The 16383-nt window shown below is 38.0% G+C and overlaps 3 protein-coding genes and 1 pseudogene across 3 annotated transcripts; 2 read left to right on the top strand and 2 right to left on the bottom strand.

Annotated features, from left to right (window-relative positions):
- Window positions 1-2288: 2288 nt before the first annotated feature.
- On the top strand, window positions 2289-2840 carry LOC113692903 (RING-H2 finger protein ATL52). The gene has a single exon (XM_027211510.2). The coding sequence runs from the start codon at window positions 2289-2291 to the stop codon at window positions 2838-2840; it is 552 nt and encodes a 183-aa protein (XP_027067311.2).
- Window positions 2841-4376: 1536 nt separating this feature from the next.
- LOC113693884 (vacuolar protein sorting-associated protein 2 homolog 1) lies at window positions 4377-7706 on the bottom strand. Its single transcript, XM_027212645.2, has 5 exons — window positions 7390-7706; window positions 6803-6933; window positions 5807-5911; window positions 4852-5112; window positions 4377-4728 (listed from the first exon to the last, which is right to left on the bottom strand). Exons 1-5 carry the CDS (start codon window positions 7424-7426, stop codon window positions 4591-4593), a joined length of 672 nt encoding a protein of 223 aa, XP_027068446.1. The 5' UTR covers window positions 7427-7706; the 3' UTR covers window positions 4377-4590.
- Window positions 7707-8260: 554 nt separating this feature from the next.
- Window positions 8261-8369, top strand: LOC113694397 (U6 spliceosomal RNA; annotated as a pseudogene).
- Window positions 8370-14322: 5953 nt separating this feature from the next.
- On the bottom strand, window positions 14323-15863 carry LOC113692164 (protein BIG GRAIN 1-like A). Its single transcript, XM_027210531.2, has one exon. It carries the CDS (start codon window positions 15530-15532, stop codon window positions 14462-14464), a length of 1071 nt encoding a protein of 356 aa, XP_027066332.1. The 5' UTR covers window positions 15533-15863; the 3' UTR covers window positions 14323-14461.
- Between the last annotated feature and the right edge of the window lie 520 nt (window positions 15864-16383).

The following is a 16383-nucleotide window of genomic DNA, read 5'->3' as shown; positions in this document are numbered from 1 at the left end:
TTTGTTTTAATAGACTGAAGAAATTTCTCCCATGGAAGTAGTTGTCCGCTGAATCTTCATCGGACAGTGTCGCCGCCATCTTCTCCTCCTAGTTGTCTTCCCTTTTTCTTGCAAAACTTAAAGTTTATTATTATTAATTTTTTTTTTTTGGTAAAAGCTACGGAAAATTTCAAAGAAAACCAAAATCTATCCATAAATTAATAGATGTATGAAAAAAAGTACAGAATTTAATAGAAAACAAAAAAAGAGCACGTTGCGACTTGCGAGTGTTCAGAGATCTTTGCCAGAAGTTTGGGGAAGAAACCGTTTGGGGAAAGAGAGAGGAAAAGGTCAAAAAGAGAATAGAGAGAGCTTCTCGCCATTTAATTCATAGTGTTCACGTGGCAGATTGTAGATCTCTCTGTCCATGAGCGGGCCCGTAGATCGGGTTTACCAAATTTTTGTCAGACGAGATATCGTACACATACATATTATATGAATTTTTTTTTCAAAAGTCCGATGAAAAGTTAGGAATAAAAATACGTGTTCGGCAAAATTATGCATACAATTTTGTATGTGAACAATACGAATATATTTGAAATTTACGGATCTAAAAATATGGATAATTATATTATAGATTTGTAAGACTATGCTACATTTATACTAATTTTAAACCTATTTTTATATATGAGACATTAAAATTATTTAAAATTTATCACCTTATTATTTAAACATAGATACACCTACCATTTTTATGATATCATATCGTTTCTATTTTCTATATAGCTTAGAAAGTATGTCATTATCCTTATTCAAAATTAAAAATTTTTTTTTTGAAAAATTGAAGTATAATACATTAATAGTTTATTGCATGTTTTATATGATTAGTTAAAAAATACAAGTATTTTTTAAATATATGAAATATAAAAGTTTTTTAAAATGACATATACGAACATGTATTATATGATTATAATACAAATATTTCCTAATTACGGCCATTAGACAGTGATTACACGTCTGCAGTATTGTCCTAACTCTATCAAAATGATTGCCTGCCGGTCAACATCCCCCCTTCCCCTCCCCTCCAAAAACACACACACACACACAACCATGGTTATTGTGCTGGAAACTATAACGTTATCCGGTTAGAAAGATTCTAATTCTAAGAGTGCTTTTTCTAACCAGTGAACCTACTCTAGCGGTTGCATTGAAACAAAACTTGATCTAACAATATATAAGGTGAAGACTATAATTACCTTTCGGCAGAGCAGAGGTTCAGGAACCTGCATGAGAGAAGCAAACCAGTGTGCTGACAGATTGGTAAAATTGGGTGTTCAACAAGACGTGAATTTTGTATGCTATGAAAGTATCCCTTATGTTTTGAGAGGTCTAGTAGATGCAGATCTTAAGGGAATTTGTTTCCCGCGTTTTGTACCTATACCTTAAGTTTATTTAATATATAGTCCCTTTTATTACCAAAAAAAAAAAAAAAAGAAGACTATAATTGCCATAATCATTTTCCATTTTCTTTGTCTTCAATACATTAGTACTAGGTTGGAAATTTGAACCTGATAAGTGAAGTGCCAAAGTAGAGGGGCTGGAAGGATAGCTTCATTTTGATGACGACATGAGCCTGTTCTTATGGTCGACAATTATCCAGCAAGTGGTCCACAACTAAACGATACTCTGGTCTTTAGTGTTTTATGGTAGCGAACAGAAGTCTTACTTGAACTGCCTTCACTTTGACCATTGACATGGTATATATTGCCATAGAAAACGGATTCTATACTCGCGAAGGAATCTACGGGAAAGTCGGACTACATTTCGCAGTGTTCCACATAAGAATTCATTAAAAAGCCTTCTTTGCTGCTATAAGGCTGTTAAAACGGGAAGGTTGAAACGGCCGAATCTGTGTCAATTTTTACGGTTTATTTGCTGTGGAGCCACAGATTTCCGTGCGGATTTGGACACAGCAAAATTTTGACCGCAAAACTAGAATCTTTTGATCAATTTTCTTTTACTCTCCACAAGAAACACACCAAAAACTAATCAAAATTCAGTTTTATCAACTTGTCCACTGCTTTCTGATGTACGCTGCTTTGTCATTCTCTGCATCCTGAACAACCAATCGCAATTCACAGGCAAATCCTTCCATGTCTATGCTCCTTACCTGGCACGGTTTTAAAGGCTATACTTCTATCATACAAAACAGTAAAAAATTTAGATAAGAGTTCTGTATATTCTTTACTAATTAGTTCATACACTGTAAACCTTAACCCTCCGCTAGCCTAAATCATTTTGGTAGAGCCATGGGAAACTCTCCAATCCCCTACTCACCACCGTCACCACCCCCAACAACATCAAACAATATGCCTTTGTTTTATTATGGAATGGTGGTTGCCGGGACAGCAGCTCTAATTCTTGCAGTATACAACTTGATCATCCTGAGATGGTGCTCTCAGAGTCAGGCAGACAGGCCGCGTCAAGGCATGGCTGCTCCGTCGCGGTTCGAGGCTGCTTCAGCATCAAGTCAGAGCTTGGATAGCCTTAATGTGAACTTGATTTCCAGTTTCAAGTACAAGAAAGGAGGGTCATCAAGAGATGAAGCTCACTATAGCCAGTACGAATGTGCAGTTTGCTTATCTGTGTATGAAGAGGATGAAGAATTGAGGCAGCTTCCAAGGTGCAAACACTCGTTTCATGCTTCTTGTATAGATATGTGGCTATACTCTCATCTGGACTGTCCTCTTTGCCGTTCTCCGGTGGATCCACCAGTCCTGAACCGGGTTCTCAACGAACCTACAAGGCGGGCAGGGCATTCCAGAGAAGGATTGCAAATCTCCAGTAGGATCCCCGTGTAATTAATGTTTCTCTGGAATTACCGTCCTGTCAAATTGGCCCGTCGTTGTATTCTGCATTTTTGTCGGCATATGACATTTTAGTCTGTGCATGAACGCCTGCAATTATGGAAAATTTTGGCCTTTGACAACTCAAGGTTAATGTGGACCCCGATGGAGAAAGATGAAATTGACAGACAAGGAAATATAGAACCCAATTCTTCCCATCTCGTTGGTAAACAGTAAAACTCGTAAAGGTAGCTGCTTTAGCTCGACTCGGTATACATATGGGAGAAACAGAGAGAAGATGAATCGATCAAAAGTGTAACGGGCATAAATTAATGCGTTTTTTTTTTTTTTTTCTTTCTAAAACGTTGGTAAGAGCTTAACTGTAGCGAGCAAAGGCTCAAATAATGCTGTATAACTTGTGGCATAAGAGTTGATCTGCTCACTAATTTCATTCCTGTTTTCACTATCTAAACAAAAAGACCACATTTGAAACAACACCTTTAAGCTTTGTATATCCTCCATTAGAGTTGCCACCTTGCTATCCAGAGCTGTCTGAGATATTAACAACAGTTCCTTGTTCTGCATTTGTATTTTGATTCTTCTCCATTGCTGTTCCACTGCCCTGCACATTACCAGTTTGATCGCCACAGTTTCATTAACATTCTTGCTTCCCGAGCTTCGTTCCTTCATGGCCCAGCTTGCAATTGTTATGTTTGGGTTAATCAATCATGGCTGTTACACCAGTTCCAAGCATGGGTTGCCTTTGCTGGCTTTGCGTCGCAGTTCTCAGAATTGCTGTTCCTTCTGCTTCTTGCTCCCGGTAATGCTCTTCCTGGATTGTTGCTGTTTCTGTTGTGCTCGTTCTGTGTTTTTTGGACACTGTTTCTTCTTCTTCCATCCATTCCCTCTGAGCATTTTGCACAATTCTATTTTCTTTTATTATATAGTCTATAGAAACAAAAAGACAAGTTATGTCTGTAAACATCTTTTTTTTTTCCTGTCTATATGAAATAACTGATACAAGACGGGTTGGCTTGGCATCATATCCCATCGAGGTTCCTCTTTTGTTTTATTTCTCTTCCAAAACGCGTACTCTCGCCTATCGAGGCTGTTCTCTATTAGCAGGCGATCCGTGCCAAATCTTTTTAGCCCCGTGCAAAATGATACCTAATAGACTCTGGAAGTTATGTGGAGATGGGCAACTTATTATCCAGTCACATTTCACGATTATTTATAGAGCAATTTCAGACAATTCGTTCATGAAACGTGTCACTGAAATCCTTACATGACATAGATCTTTCCACATTCGTCATTTTTTCTACTTTCCCAACGGAAATAGAATTTAGAAGCATCCGATTGAATACTTGGAACAAAAACAACCATTAGTCTGCAAAACGGCAAAAAAGGGTACGGGGGATGGGGTGGGGATGCGGAAGAGAACAGAATAAACAAGAAGAAAATTACCGGGGCTGAAGTCAGGCGAGACAAGATAAAAGCAAAACAGAGGTGGATTCCCGTGGCTGCTGAATTCCAAGTCGGTGACAAAAACTATGCAAAACAATAATATATCTCTCGTCTGTATAAGGAACTCAGATAAAAGATAGGTTCACGGTTTCACTCCAGAAGTAATTACATGGAGAAGATAAATATTGGCGGAGAAAATCCTCTATCGTTATATCAATCTTTGCCAGAACATAGTTTGCAATATCTTCACAAATGTTACAAGACCACAGATCATCTCATCTTCCAGAACTTTTACAAGTAATCACATCCTTCTCAAGTTGTCTAACCTGGCCTGTAAGTCACTATCTATGCCACTGTCATCATTTCCAGTTGCCTCAGCTTGTGGAACTTTAGTCTTTGCAGCTGGGGCAGCCACAGCTGATGAAGGTGCATTCACGAGCTGGCATTGGTTGGAAAACAACAAAAATATATAAATCTTCTTCATAAGGCAAGTTGGTGCATGTGAGTTCATAAGATCTGAATAAGAAGAGAAGAGAAGAGGAGAAGATATAACACAAATTACCTCAGAATTGATGTCGATACCAATCTCATCAAGGACTTGGTTCACCAATTCTTCTGTTTCTTCTTCTTCCTCATCCCCTTCCAAAGCCTCATCAATAGCATCGCCCATCACCTCACTCATCATTTCCATCTTTTCGTTCTGTCTCTCAAATTCCTGCATTATTCTCTGTAATGATGGCAAGTTCATCTGCCTATTCATCTGCCCCATTGCCTTTGTAACACCTTTCATTGCCTCTCCCATTGCTTGGGTTGATTTTAAGGTCTGATAGGTACAATTGCAGTTATTTTGAGGAAAGATATCCAATATCAAACTTAACAAGCAGAAACTCGAGGTGTCTGCACTGTCAATGCAAATCAACTTTTTGCATAACTTCTCATGAAAACTAACAGAATAAAACAATGAAAATTTCAGCAGGGTCATATGTGCTATGGAATCAGAAAAGAATAATCCATGGCTTCCTAATCAGGAAGATACAAGTTCCTCCAAGACGAACTCTTTAGTTATCACCATAACAGGAAATTATTGTGTAGACCAAGTTAAAAACCACTTGAATAAAGGCAGCTTGCCTTTACCATACTTCTGCTACACAGAAAAATAGCAAACATAACTACTAAGGGGCAGAGACGTAGCTATTTAGCTATCATGATAGTGTATCCCCAAAAGTTTCATGAGTCAATAAGCTCAAAGTGCAAATAATCACCCATGAAAACATAGCAACAGTATCAGATTTTCAGCTTTCACCCATTAGCTCTAGTTGAGTGGGTGTGGGTGTGTGTGCGTACAAGAGAGAGAGAGAGAGAGAGAGAGAGAGAGAGGGAGGGAGGGAGGGAGGGAGAGCGAGAGAGAGAGAAGCATGGCAGAGCAGATTACAAAACGAACAAATAAAGTAAATCAATAATAAAACAAGCACAATAGACAATCACCACCAATATGTAACTGGAAAAAAATGTAATACCTGAATTCTGAGGGATACACCTTGGAGCTGAGACTTGAGCTTATAGAATTTTTCAATTTGGTGTCTTGTTCTGATAAGATCTTTTGCCATTACTTTGACAGCTCCCTGAAAAATAGCACCCCAAATCATTTTACTGTGAGAATCAAAAGAAAATTTTCACCTATGAAAAAACAGCACTACAGCTCAGGGATAGCAGACTAGGACTAAAATTATGCCATGATTATCAGAAATTTGTGAAGAAAGAGAACATCTTGATCAAGAAAGTGTACTTCCATAATAAAAATGCAGGCATAAAAAATTGTCATAACCAAAAAAATTCTACCCAAATAACTAAGTCACACACGACACCAAATTATGCAAATTTGTTCAGATCAACTTCTGAATTCTACACAAACACTAGATACTTCACTTGCACTATCACCCAGCCCAACATCCCCAAACCCTGTAATATCCAATGTGCGGTCAACACAACCAAATAGCTGTAAGATGACCCAGAAACTGATAAAATAGTGTCTAAACAGAGAGTAGAATATCTGATAGGGATCTCGGAATCTAATCTACTCAAAAGAGTAGAAACAAGCAAAGAAGCTAATTGTATGACAGCCCAACATCCCCAAACCCTGTAATATCCAATGTGCGGTCAGCACAACCAAATCTCTGTAAGATGACCCAGAATCTGATAAAATAGTGTCTAAACAGAGAGTAGAATATCTGATAGGGATCTCGGAATCTAATCTACTCAAAAGAGCTGAAACAAGCAAAGAAGCTAATTGTATGACAGCCCAACATCCCCAAACCCTGTAATATCCAATGTGCGGTCAGCACAACCAAATATCGGTAAGATGACCCAGAATCTGATAAAATAGTGTCTAAACAGAGAGTAGAATATCTGATAGGGATCTCGGAATCTAATCTACTCAAAAGAGTAGAAACAAGCAAAGAAGCTAATTGTATGACAGGTAATATTATGAGGAATGATGCAGAAGATAGACAAACCATTTGGCCTTGCTTAGCACTTTTCTTTATCTCCGCGATCAGCTTCTTCTCCTGTGCTTGTAATCCCTGTCTCTCCCTTTCTATATCTCTGATCGATTTATCCAGCATCCGTTTATTCTCCCGCAGGAGTTCTAAAAACAATAACAGTATTTGTCAATAAGGACAAAACTCTCGACCACTGTACTGTGGCTGAACAAAAGCTCAAATTTGAACAAGCAAGTTTACTGATCCTCCTAGTTTCAATTGATTCTAATCAGGATCATCATCAACTGTACATTCCAGCTCAAATTTTCTTCTCTCTCTTTAACCAAAAAAAAAGGGCCCACAGCGTTCCTAAAACTCAATACTGGATTCAAATTGCTAATCCTTTCTTGATCGGAATCTCGATCATCCACAATAAAGTTAAAATATAAAACCAAATTTTCTTTAAACACGACAAATTTCGATCACCCATACAAAAAAAGAAAAGCCAAATTTTCTGAGCTTGACCTAGATAACAAAATGATAGGATAAAAACAATCACTAACATAAAAAGATAAGAACAAACAAAATAGAAATAGAAATTGAAATCGAAATAAAGAAGAAACCTGCGGGAGTTTTCCGCTTGCCGAATAAGAAGCTCATGACGATGATGATGGCAAATTACCGACCGATCACAAAAAATATCGTCACTATAAGTATAAGATCGAAAGATTAAGCTAAGTTTTTTTCTTCTTTTTTTTTTTTTGCCCCAAATCAATTAATGGAAGTAGCCCCGAAAAGTTGTCGAATAAGAATAACAATAAGAAGATGAAGATTGAAGATGTTTGTTGAAGTTCTATTTTAATCTAAAGCTTACGCGGTATAGGCCGATAGGGGCTGCGAGGGAATAACAGAAGCAAAGTAAATCAACGCGGATAAGATTAGATTTTTTTTCTTTTTCCTTTGTCTTTTATTTATTTTCTTTTACTACTCCAACTTTTTTACTTAACCTTTATTAATACTCTGGATTTTAATAGTAGTAGTAAGATTTTTGTCGCTGGAGTTGGATTGTCGGATCAGAAGCGAACTGGGATATATTGCTGGGCTTAATTCGGAAATGCGTAGACGGTTAATGGTATTCACATTTGGTCAAGGCCGGAATTGGGCCTTTACATGGCATGTCCCATATTGGGCCAGGCTAACAGTCACATTGCCACTTGCTACTGCCTTTGCAAGCAGCGAAACCATGACCACGTAAGTAAAAAAGACACTGTCAAATGATCCAAGACCCAATTTAATCAAAGGGACTTGGTAACAAACTAATAAACACAGAGATGCATGCAGATGGAGCAAGAACCCACATATAACACAAATCAATCAATTTGTCACATCTAGTAACTTAGAAATACTTTCATATTCGCCACTTCTAATCTTTTAAATCACCTACAATGTCATATATTTTTATTATTTAAAAGAGGAAAAAAGCGGCGATAGAACGTCTGTCGTTCGGGGACATCCGATAGAATTGAAAATAATACAGAGAAGATTAGCATGTTCCCTGCACACAGGGATGATGACACGCATAAAAAAAATGAGAAATGGTTAATGTGATAGAACTTGAATATTCATTTCACTAAATTCTAAAAAAAGACCATTAGTTAGCTTAGTAGGCATCTACTTATGAATAATTGCTACGTTTACTGTGAACACATTTTTCAATCACCTTTTTATCTCACATATATCAAATTACTATATTAATTTTTCTACAAAAAAAACTCAGAAAAATGCAATCCGAACAAGGCTAAGGAAGATAAAATAAATAAATAAATAAAGATGGAAGAGGAATGATACAATTGAATACATGCACGACTTGGAGTTAGGACTTGGGACCATGAATTGTAGTACAGTGCTACTAAAGAGAAATAGTAAGTGGTGCAGCAGTAGCGTCAAGTGTCAACTGCGTCAAAACTGTGAGGGGCGTAGAATCAAGAACGGACGATCAAATCGTGGTCACGCCGGGAAAGGGCAACCTGACGTTTGTCTCCTCCTCCTTTGTTTCAATCATCTCTTCTCTCTCCTTTTTTTTTTTTTGGGAATTTTTGGATTGTGAAAGCTGCCATAGAGGGCGGAGCAGGAGATCTGATCAACAGTAGCATAAGCAAATTGCAAAGTCAGGTGGTCACGTGCGCTTCTCTGTCTTTGTCTCCATTTTATGATTTCTGACTCCTCACACGTTGCAGTCACGCTTTTGTAAGTCACCCCAGCCAATTCTAGTGCACGTGTGCCTATTTTGTTTTTCTTTTTTTATTTTTTTGATTTACTTCTAAATACTAGTATTTTTTTTTTTTTTTTTTTGCTGACAGAGTGGGTGTCCGGGTCAATTCTTATGGGATGCGACTAATCCCACTCCAATTCTTGAGGAAAGGTCCCATCCCTCCGAACACGATAACCACACGATTCGGACCCTTGCAGGTACTGGACACCAGCTCCTAAAGAGATTTATCGAGACCAATCGAGTTGCCCATGAGGGACAGATAATTTAATAGGAGGCAAGGGTTGAACCCTGACCTCTCACCCCACTAGTGTGTTGTTCGCATCAAAATTTCTACAATTGTTACTTTCAATTGGACTACACAACGTATGCACTAGCAATATCATACGACGACGCAACAAATATTATTATTGTCTTATGATCAATTTATCCATATAAGTTTATCTTAAATGAAATTAGGATGTGCAATTGCTTTAACAATCAATTGCATGGAATACTAACCCAAGTATGTCGTCCAGCTTTGTTCTACTATAGCACATAGCCCCACCGTTCCTGCAATTGGATCAAATAATATTCGTATCAAAATATTGAAAATTGTCCGCCTAAATAGACCAATTTCTCCCTAAAAATTTGAGATTTTAGAATTTAAAAACCCTGATTTCAAATCTTACTGAACGTGAGTTTCTTCTCATACTTTATGCAGGCTAATTTGTAGTGATATATAGTTATAATTCTCAGCATTCGCAAGTTAATCTGCATGGTAATTTGTTTATATTGTTGCCACTATTCTGGGCTCATTATAATCTTATTAAAAAAAAAAAAAGGACCAACTTCCCCAATTAAGGTGGGGAGACCGATTGAGCAAGAACTTGGCTGTCCTTGAAGCTTGTAAAGGAATCAGGAGAAGAAGGACAACCTCTATTTAAACCATAAATTCATCTACCAAAACAACCTTCTTTTTTAAGTTGCTTGAATTAGTATTTTAGTTCAAGTTCATTTGCTTGCAATTAAACCTACCCATCCATGCCTTGTATGTTACAACAGCATGTGCAGTGTTCAATTTATGTCGGTTCACTTAAGCTCAATTTTGTTTACATAACTTGTGTTGATAATGGAAACGCGCAACCGCGATTCGAGAATGCACATTGGGTAAACCTACGAATGAGATAAGACGCACTGGACAAGTTTTATAGGACGAGCAGATGTTGGCATAATTTCGTTCTAATTTGTTTCCTTTTGGAAGTGTAATGTTTCACATTTACACAACATTTTCATGAATCTCTACATGTAATGGTCAAAAGAGGCACCTTGGATGTTGAGATCATCATCAATTGACTTATCATTAGTAAAGCTACATGGCCCTTTAAATTTATAAACGGATGATGGGAAGGGTTGGTACGTTTGTTCCAAATTTGCTGTATTACACTCAGATTGCTGTATCAAATTGTGAACAAATTACAGAACAAGTGCGAATTGGACGAAGGCTAGCTAGCCGCCTCCTGGCAGGACAAGGGCATTTAAGGGGATGGCACCAAAGAAACTGACAGCTGATCTCTGTTCTTTGGTTGGCTTGTTAAAATAAAAAAAAATAGTAATAATTCAGATGCAATTTATGGTATCTGCTCCAAAATTGCTAGGTCGGTGCGGCACATGAGATCAACCTACATACATTTTCTGTGGATAATGTGTGCCGGGATAATTACAGCAATGTCACTTCTTCATTACTGGTATCACCAGTTTACGGGTCGCCCCAAAAGAACAAAAAATCAGAATTTTTATGATTGCGATGCAAATGATTATGTTTGACTTTGCTGTGCTGAGAATATTTTCTCGTTTTAACTTTATTGAATCCAAAGTGGCCTTGGGTCAGTGATTTGTACCGTGTCAACTGGCCATTGGACAATCACCGTACGTGGTAGAAAATGCGAGGCCAAGAATGGCAGGTTATTTCCATCACTTAAGGATGTGGAGGGTATTTGGATATACATATAAGCAAAAAAGCGTCTGTTTAGTTTTAACAGCTTGAGAGAAAAAAAACAAGAATGATTGGCTGGTAATTAATTTGCAGAACAGAGAATCTCCCATGATGTTGTCTTGAGCAACAAAATTCCACTACTATTTGAAATGAACACTACTGACTTTTCAGTAGCTAGCAGCAACACAAAGTTGCCACCAAGTATCAAAGGCCTCCTTCTTCTATCCCACATCGAAAGATCGCGGGATTTTCACTCTAGGTTTAAGGAAGATCGTGGGATTTTCACTCTGAATTTAAGGTTCATGGGAGCATCTTCCTGTCATCAATTGGCTGGATGAATGTTTCTCGTGGATCCCACCTTAAATTGCTCGTTTGGGCCGATGTGTTCAATGCATTAAACAAACCCATATAAGTGCATGTGTTCATTGTGTGTGTGTGTGTGTGTTAATTTCGTTTCGAAAAAAACAAACCCATATAAGTGGTGTGGCTTGCGCCGGGGGGGGGGGATGAGAGTTCTTCTATCCCACATCGAAAGATCGTGGGATCTTCACGGAAAAAACAAACCCATATAAGTGGTGTGGCTTGCGCCGGGGGGGGGGGGAATGGGAGTTCTTCTATCCCACATCGAAAGATCGTGGGGTCTTCACTCTGGGTTTAAAGTTCATGGAAGCATCCTCCTGTCACCAATTGGTTCGGGAAAAAAAAATCAAAGGCCTCCTCTTTTTTTGTCAGGAAAATTGTTGTTACTGTCCTAATTAATGCGTCTTTCTCCTGGCAATTGATTCTGCAACTTTGTACAAGTAACTTTCGGGCGATATTCATCCCTTCTCTCTCAAATCAATCTTCAAGTTAATGAGCATCAATCTCAGCTGAATGCCAAATTCAATTGGCATTGCAATTATGGCCATATACGTTTTTACCACCACCAACCAATCTTTTCGCAGCTCTTATTATTATTAGATCACCAACCCTTATTATTGATGTATCATATTTTCACCACCACGACTGTTAGTCTTTTCTCGAGTAATAAATAAATACTCAAGAGGTCGCCAGTTGAGTTAATAATCGCAGGGTTCAAACAAAGTTCACTAAAAAGCGGGTTACAATGGAAAATTTTGCACTGCGCCAAAGCACTAGCAATTGATCGATGATAGTCTCAAAATTCTCAATTAAGAGGAAAGAGCAATGAAAGTACTAAAACAGAAAAGAGAATTATTAATATGGATATTGAATCCTTTTTTCTACATCTAGATTTTTAATATAATACTCAAATAATTAGTGGCTCCGCAATGAAGCCATGCCCCAACGCCATGGGGGGTTGCAAAGTGAAGTCCTGCAAATCTACTTTTTCTTGGTTGCAAAAGCGGAGTGTGCATGTGCGCTATCATGTATGATCCTGCTATACTTTGACTTCTGAGATTCCTCAGGGGTCCCTTTTTCATCCACTAGGACTCCAATATAATTTTTTTCCCCCGTCCTGTCCTTTCTTGCGTGAATGTGACATAGATATTACTGTGTGCTTGGATTGGCCTTTTATCTGTTTGGCTGGGCGCAAACAGTAGTCAGTCATATCTTAATAGAGCAGCAGCAGTACATGCTTTATCAAAGTCACCTTACCTGCTGCTATATTTAGGTATAGAAGATACATGACTTGTTCCTGCTTTCGAACAGTAGTCTTGCTTGACAACCATAATTATGGCATAATAACAGTAGTGTCAAATTTTAACTGTCCTGAAGATGTAATAAGAACGATTGCAGTCTACTTACCCCAGAAAATGAGATAAATCACGAGTGAGGGCAAGCTGATGATCAGATTTGGGTTTGACAGCTGTAACTGCTCAACTGTATTGAATGGTCCGGACCATTTTAGTAGTAGCAGGAAGCAGCAGACTCTCTTTTTTGAGTTTGAGAGTTATATTTGTAGCTTGAGTTAACTAAAGCTAATAAAAATGTAGCTTGAGTGACTGCCTAATTTTTCGTATGACAGAAATGAATGTGCCCTGACTAACTTGGGCCGCGTTTAACCCACACGCGGGAGGGGGGGGTTAAATCCGCTAATTTGTACCAAAACGGCCCAACTCAACTTCCCTCCTCTCATGCGCGCTAGTCCACACTAGTTACCAACTTAATACAAGCCTGATAAAAGGTAAGCATTATAAACGATAAGAAGTCGCTTTAATTTTTTAATATGGGACAAAGTCTTTTGAAATATCCCTATTATTTACAACAATATTTGCTGCCCGCAACATGTCAAATTAGTCCCCCTGCGAGTGGAGTTGGTTGGTTGAAAGCAAAGGCGCATTGGTGGTGCAACTTTTTTAAAACCTGAAGCACGGTAAGAATCAAAATAGGTGCAAGTTCCCAGTTTTTGTTTGAAGGGTTCAATTCAAACGATTTTGTAGCAGTCTTCCTTGTTCTTCTTTTCACATTTGGAAATGTTTCTAGGTCAATGTTGTCCATCTTCTCAACAACTATGCGTATGAATTCAATTCCAGCTCTTGTCACAATAGTAGACAGAATCATACAATATCACCGTGCTGTAAAGATGCTGCTGCCCTTTCTCTGAAGAGGTCGCTTTTGAAACTTCTCTTTTTGTCCAAAAGTATGGAATGCAATGCGTGGTCGCGACACATTGAAATTAACTAAATCATGAAACAGTTTCACATAGTGACATTTGAACAATTTGATAATAAGTAGACATATGCTCCACTTATTAATAAATTGCAAAAGTTAAAAAGAAATCATTTTTCTTCAACACAAAGAAACATGTATAGATCACCATCATCACGATTGTGACAGTAGAAAAAGACCTACCAGAACTTGAAATTTCTCCTTGCATTATCAATAATATTATGGCGCTGGTCCAAGAAGTTGCTTTTGAGATGTTGAAGTAAAAAAACACTACTATCAAACAAATATTTATATGTTTTCCGGAAGAGATAAGGCTAAAGGACAGATATATGTTGATTAAGGGTTATTCCTTCTGGAAGGAAAATTTTTTGCAAGTTACTCATATATGGTGTTTCAAGAAAGCCTTTGCGTGCTTTTTAATTCTTTGAGATTAAAGGTGTATTTGATTTACTCCTTGGATAATTCTGATGCCAAAATATCTGGTGGACTGCAGATGCTTTTTAGAAGAACAATAACGCGCATAGAGTTTGGAAAGGCTATTTGCTAGATTCTTTCAGAAAGAAAGAAAAAACCGAGGATCATTAGTAGATTTCATATTTCACGAGGCCGTAAATGTCTCTGCTTCCACGCGATAATTCCCATTGAGCACTTTTTTCCCCTGAACTTTACAGAACCTTGAAGTATCCAAAGTAGTCTCGAAAATCAATTTCATTATGATACAAACCTAGATAAACATAACACAAACAGAGAAGAAAATGATCAGTTATCCATGAACCATTCATGTTACATGACTCGTCTAACTAGCTAACTACAAGTTGAGCTACATAAGCAACCCGTTGGCAATCGCCTGATTGATTTTCAGGTTTGTAGTTCCATAGACTGGCAACTCCTCCCTATGAGCTCCATGGCCAACCCCAACAATGCCAATGTTATCGAGTTCAAACAGATCCGAACTAGTACAGCTATTACCATCATCATCACTGTTCTCATAAAATCCCCTGAAGCCATATTTCTTTGATTTCTTTTCTTCATAATTCCTAAAACTGTCAATGTTCTTCTTGAGGAAATGACTGTTAATATTTGGCACCAGTGTTAGACTTGGATCATGATGATCATTTATGCTCTTGTGCCCACAGGGTTGACAATCTTCGTCGACAATAACACTAACAGGACAAAATCTGACAGACCGCTTTGATTTACCTCTTGAAGGAGGTGGTGGTCTGTTCAAGCAAGACCTGGAAGTCAGAGAACATGTGGTAGATGAGTCCTTGACTGATCTCGATTTCCTCACTGAACTCCAATCTTCCATCCCTTCATGTTTCTTCAAATTTCTTGGAGTGAAAATGGAATTCAAAAAATTCTTGATTTTCCCACCTGGAGAAATTGGTTGTTTCACCTTCTTTAAGTCTCCATAGATTTTCGGGGCCCTTGATTTTGTCCGCATGAACCCGCCCTCATGTTTTGGAGTTGCTCCAGGAACAAGTGTTTGGTGAGCTGCTTTCGGTGTTGCATGAAAAACTGAAGATTTTGGAGTGGATTTTGATGCAGAGTCTGTTTCTGAGGATGAAAACAAGCTCGAGTCTGTTGACGAGCTTGAATCTGAATTGATGTGCCTCGACCTCGAGCCTCTAGTACTGCTTCCGTAGTTTTCCATCCATTTCTCAACCATGATTGCTCGTCGGATACTTGCAATCTCTTCTTCAAATTCAGCTGCATTGTTTCTCTTTCTATGGAGGAGAGCAGGATCCAGTTCTTGCCTTGGCTCTTCTTCTTTGCCTTGGGATTCATCAATGGAATGATATATGGCATCAAGAAGAGATGAAGAAAATGACGGTGTTTTTCTTCGCTGTTGATGCCTTTCTCCTCTAACAGGCCTCTCCCACGTAGTCATGTTTGAATATGTATATGTTCACAAACAAGAAGAAAGGAAGAAAGTTACAAGGAGAAGAAACAGAAAACTGGCATTAATAGATGGAAATGAGATTCATGTGAAAGAACTACAAAGAGAAGAAAATGTAAGCGCAAGTGATGATGTTAGATTGAGAACAGAATTATGTTTGACATGAAAACTGATGCAGGAATGCAAGAGAGCACAGTGCTGCATATACTGTAGTTGATGATTACGAACTGGTTAAAAGAGAGAAAATTTGAAGGGAATGATAGTTGATATCGAGATTAGAGTGAAATTGAAAAGCCCAATGCTACGGCTTAAATGTTGGGACTAAATAGGAACCAGAGAGAGAGAGAGAGAGACACATAGAACTGGTAATTGATGCCTGTTGACATGTAGAAAATAGGAGGGGATTATAGGGATAATTGCAGAAACCTCCCCTGAGGTTTTTTGTGGTTGCACTCACCTCCCTTGAGGTTTCGAAAATAGCACGAACCTCCCCTGAACTTAACGTTTTAGTAGCAAATTCAGTCCATGCCAGAGAAAATACCATTAAGAAAGTTTTTTGAGAAGTGAGATAATAATATTGTTCCATTTGTTCCCTTTTTACCTATTGTGAGTTTGTATTATTAAAAGAATAAAAAATATTAAAAGGTAAAAACAACTAGTGAAATTCAAGGGGATATAAATGCAAAGAGAATAAGTGGAGCAGCAACAACTGGAAGAAAGAACGAACAAACGTTCAGAAATCTGAAATTCTAAAACATATAAAGTATACAACTAACTCAAAAAATTTTCCTTCACTAATATGCATAGAAACTTTTCAAAAACCACTAACAGTAATTTTTTTT

Source organism: Coffea arabica, chromosome 6c (assembly GCF_036785885.1).
Source record: "Coffea arabica cultivar ET-39 chromosome 6c, Coffea Arabica ET-39 HiFi, whole genome shotgun sequence".
In the NCBI taxonomy this organism is placed as follows: Eukaryota; Viridiplantae; Streptophyta; class Magnoliopsida; order Gentianales; family Rubiaceae; genus Coffea; species Coffea arabica.
The sequence above is the reverse complement of the archived record's forward strand: the minus strand, read 5'-3'. Positions and strand labels throughout refer to the sequence as shown.

What these genes read in the sequence shown, in the direction of transcription:
- LOC113692903 (XM_027211510.2), top strand. Translation starts at nt 2,289, where the DNA reads ATGGGAAACTCTCCAATCCCCTACTCACCACCGTCACCACCCCCAACA.
- LOC113693884 (XM_027212645.2), bottom strand. Translation starts at nt 7,426, where the DNA reads ATGAGCTTCTTATTCGGCAAGCGGAAAACTCCCGCAG. An exon ending in GTGCTAAGCAAGGCCAAATG is followed by an intron (nt 5,912 to 6,802) that starts GTTTGTCTATCT and finishes GCTATTTTTCAG; the next exon opens with GGAGCTGTCAAAGTAATGGC. An exon ending in GTGTATCCCTCAGAATTCAG is followed by an intron (nt 5,113 to 5,806) that starts GTATTACATTTT and finishes TGTACCTATCAG; the next exon opens with ACCTTAAAATCAACCCAAGC.
- LOC113692164 (XM_027210531.2), bottom strand. Translation starts at nt 15,532, where the DNA reads ATGACTACGTGGGAGAGGCCTGTTAGAGGAGAAAGGCATCAACAGCGA.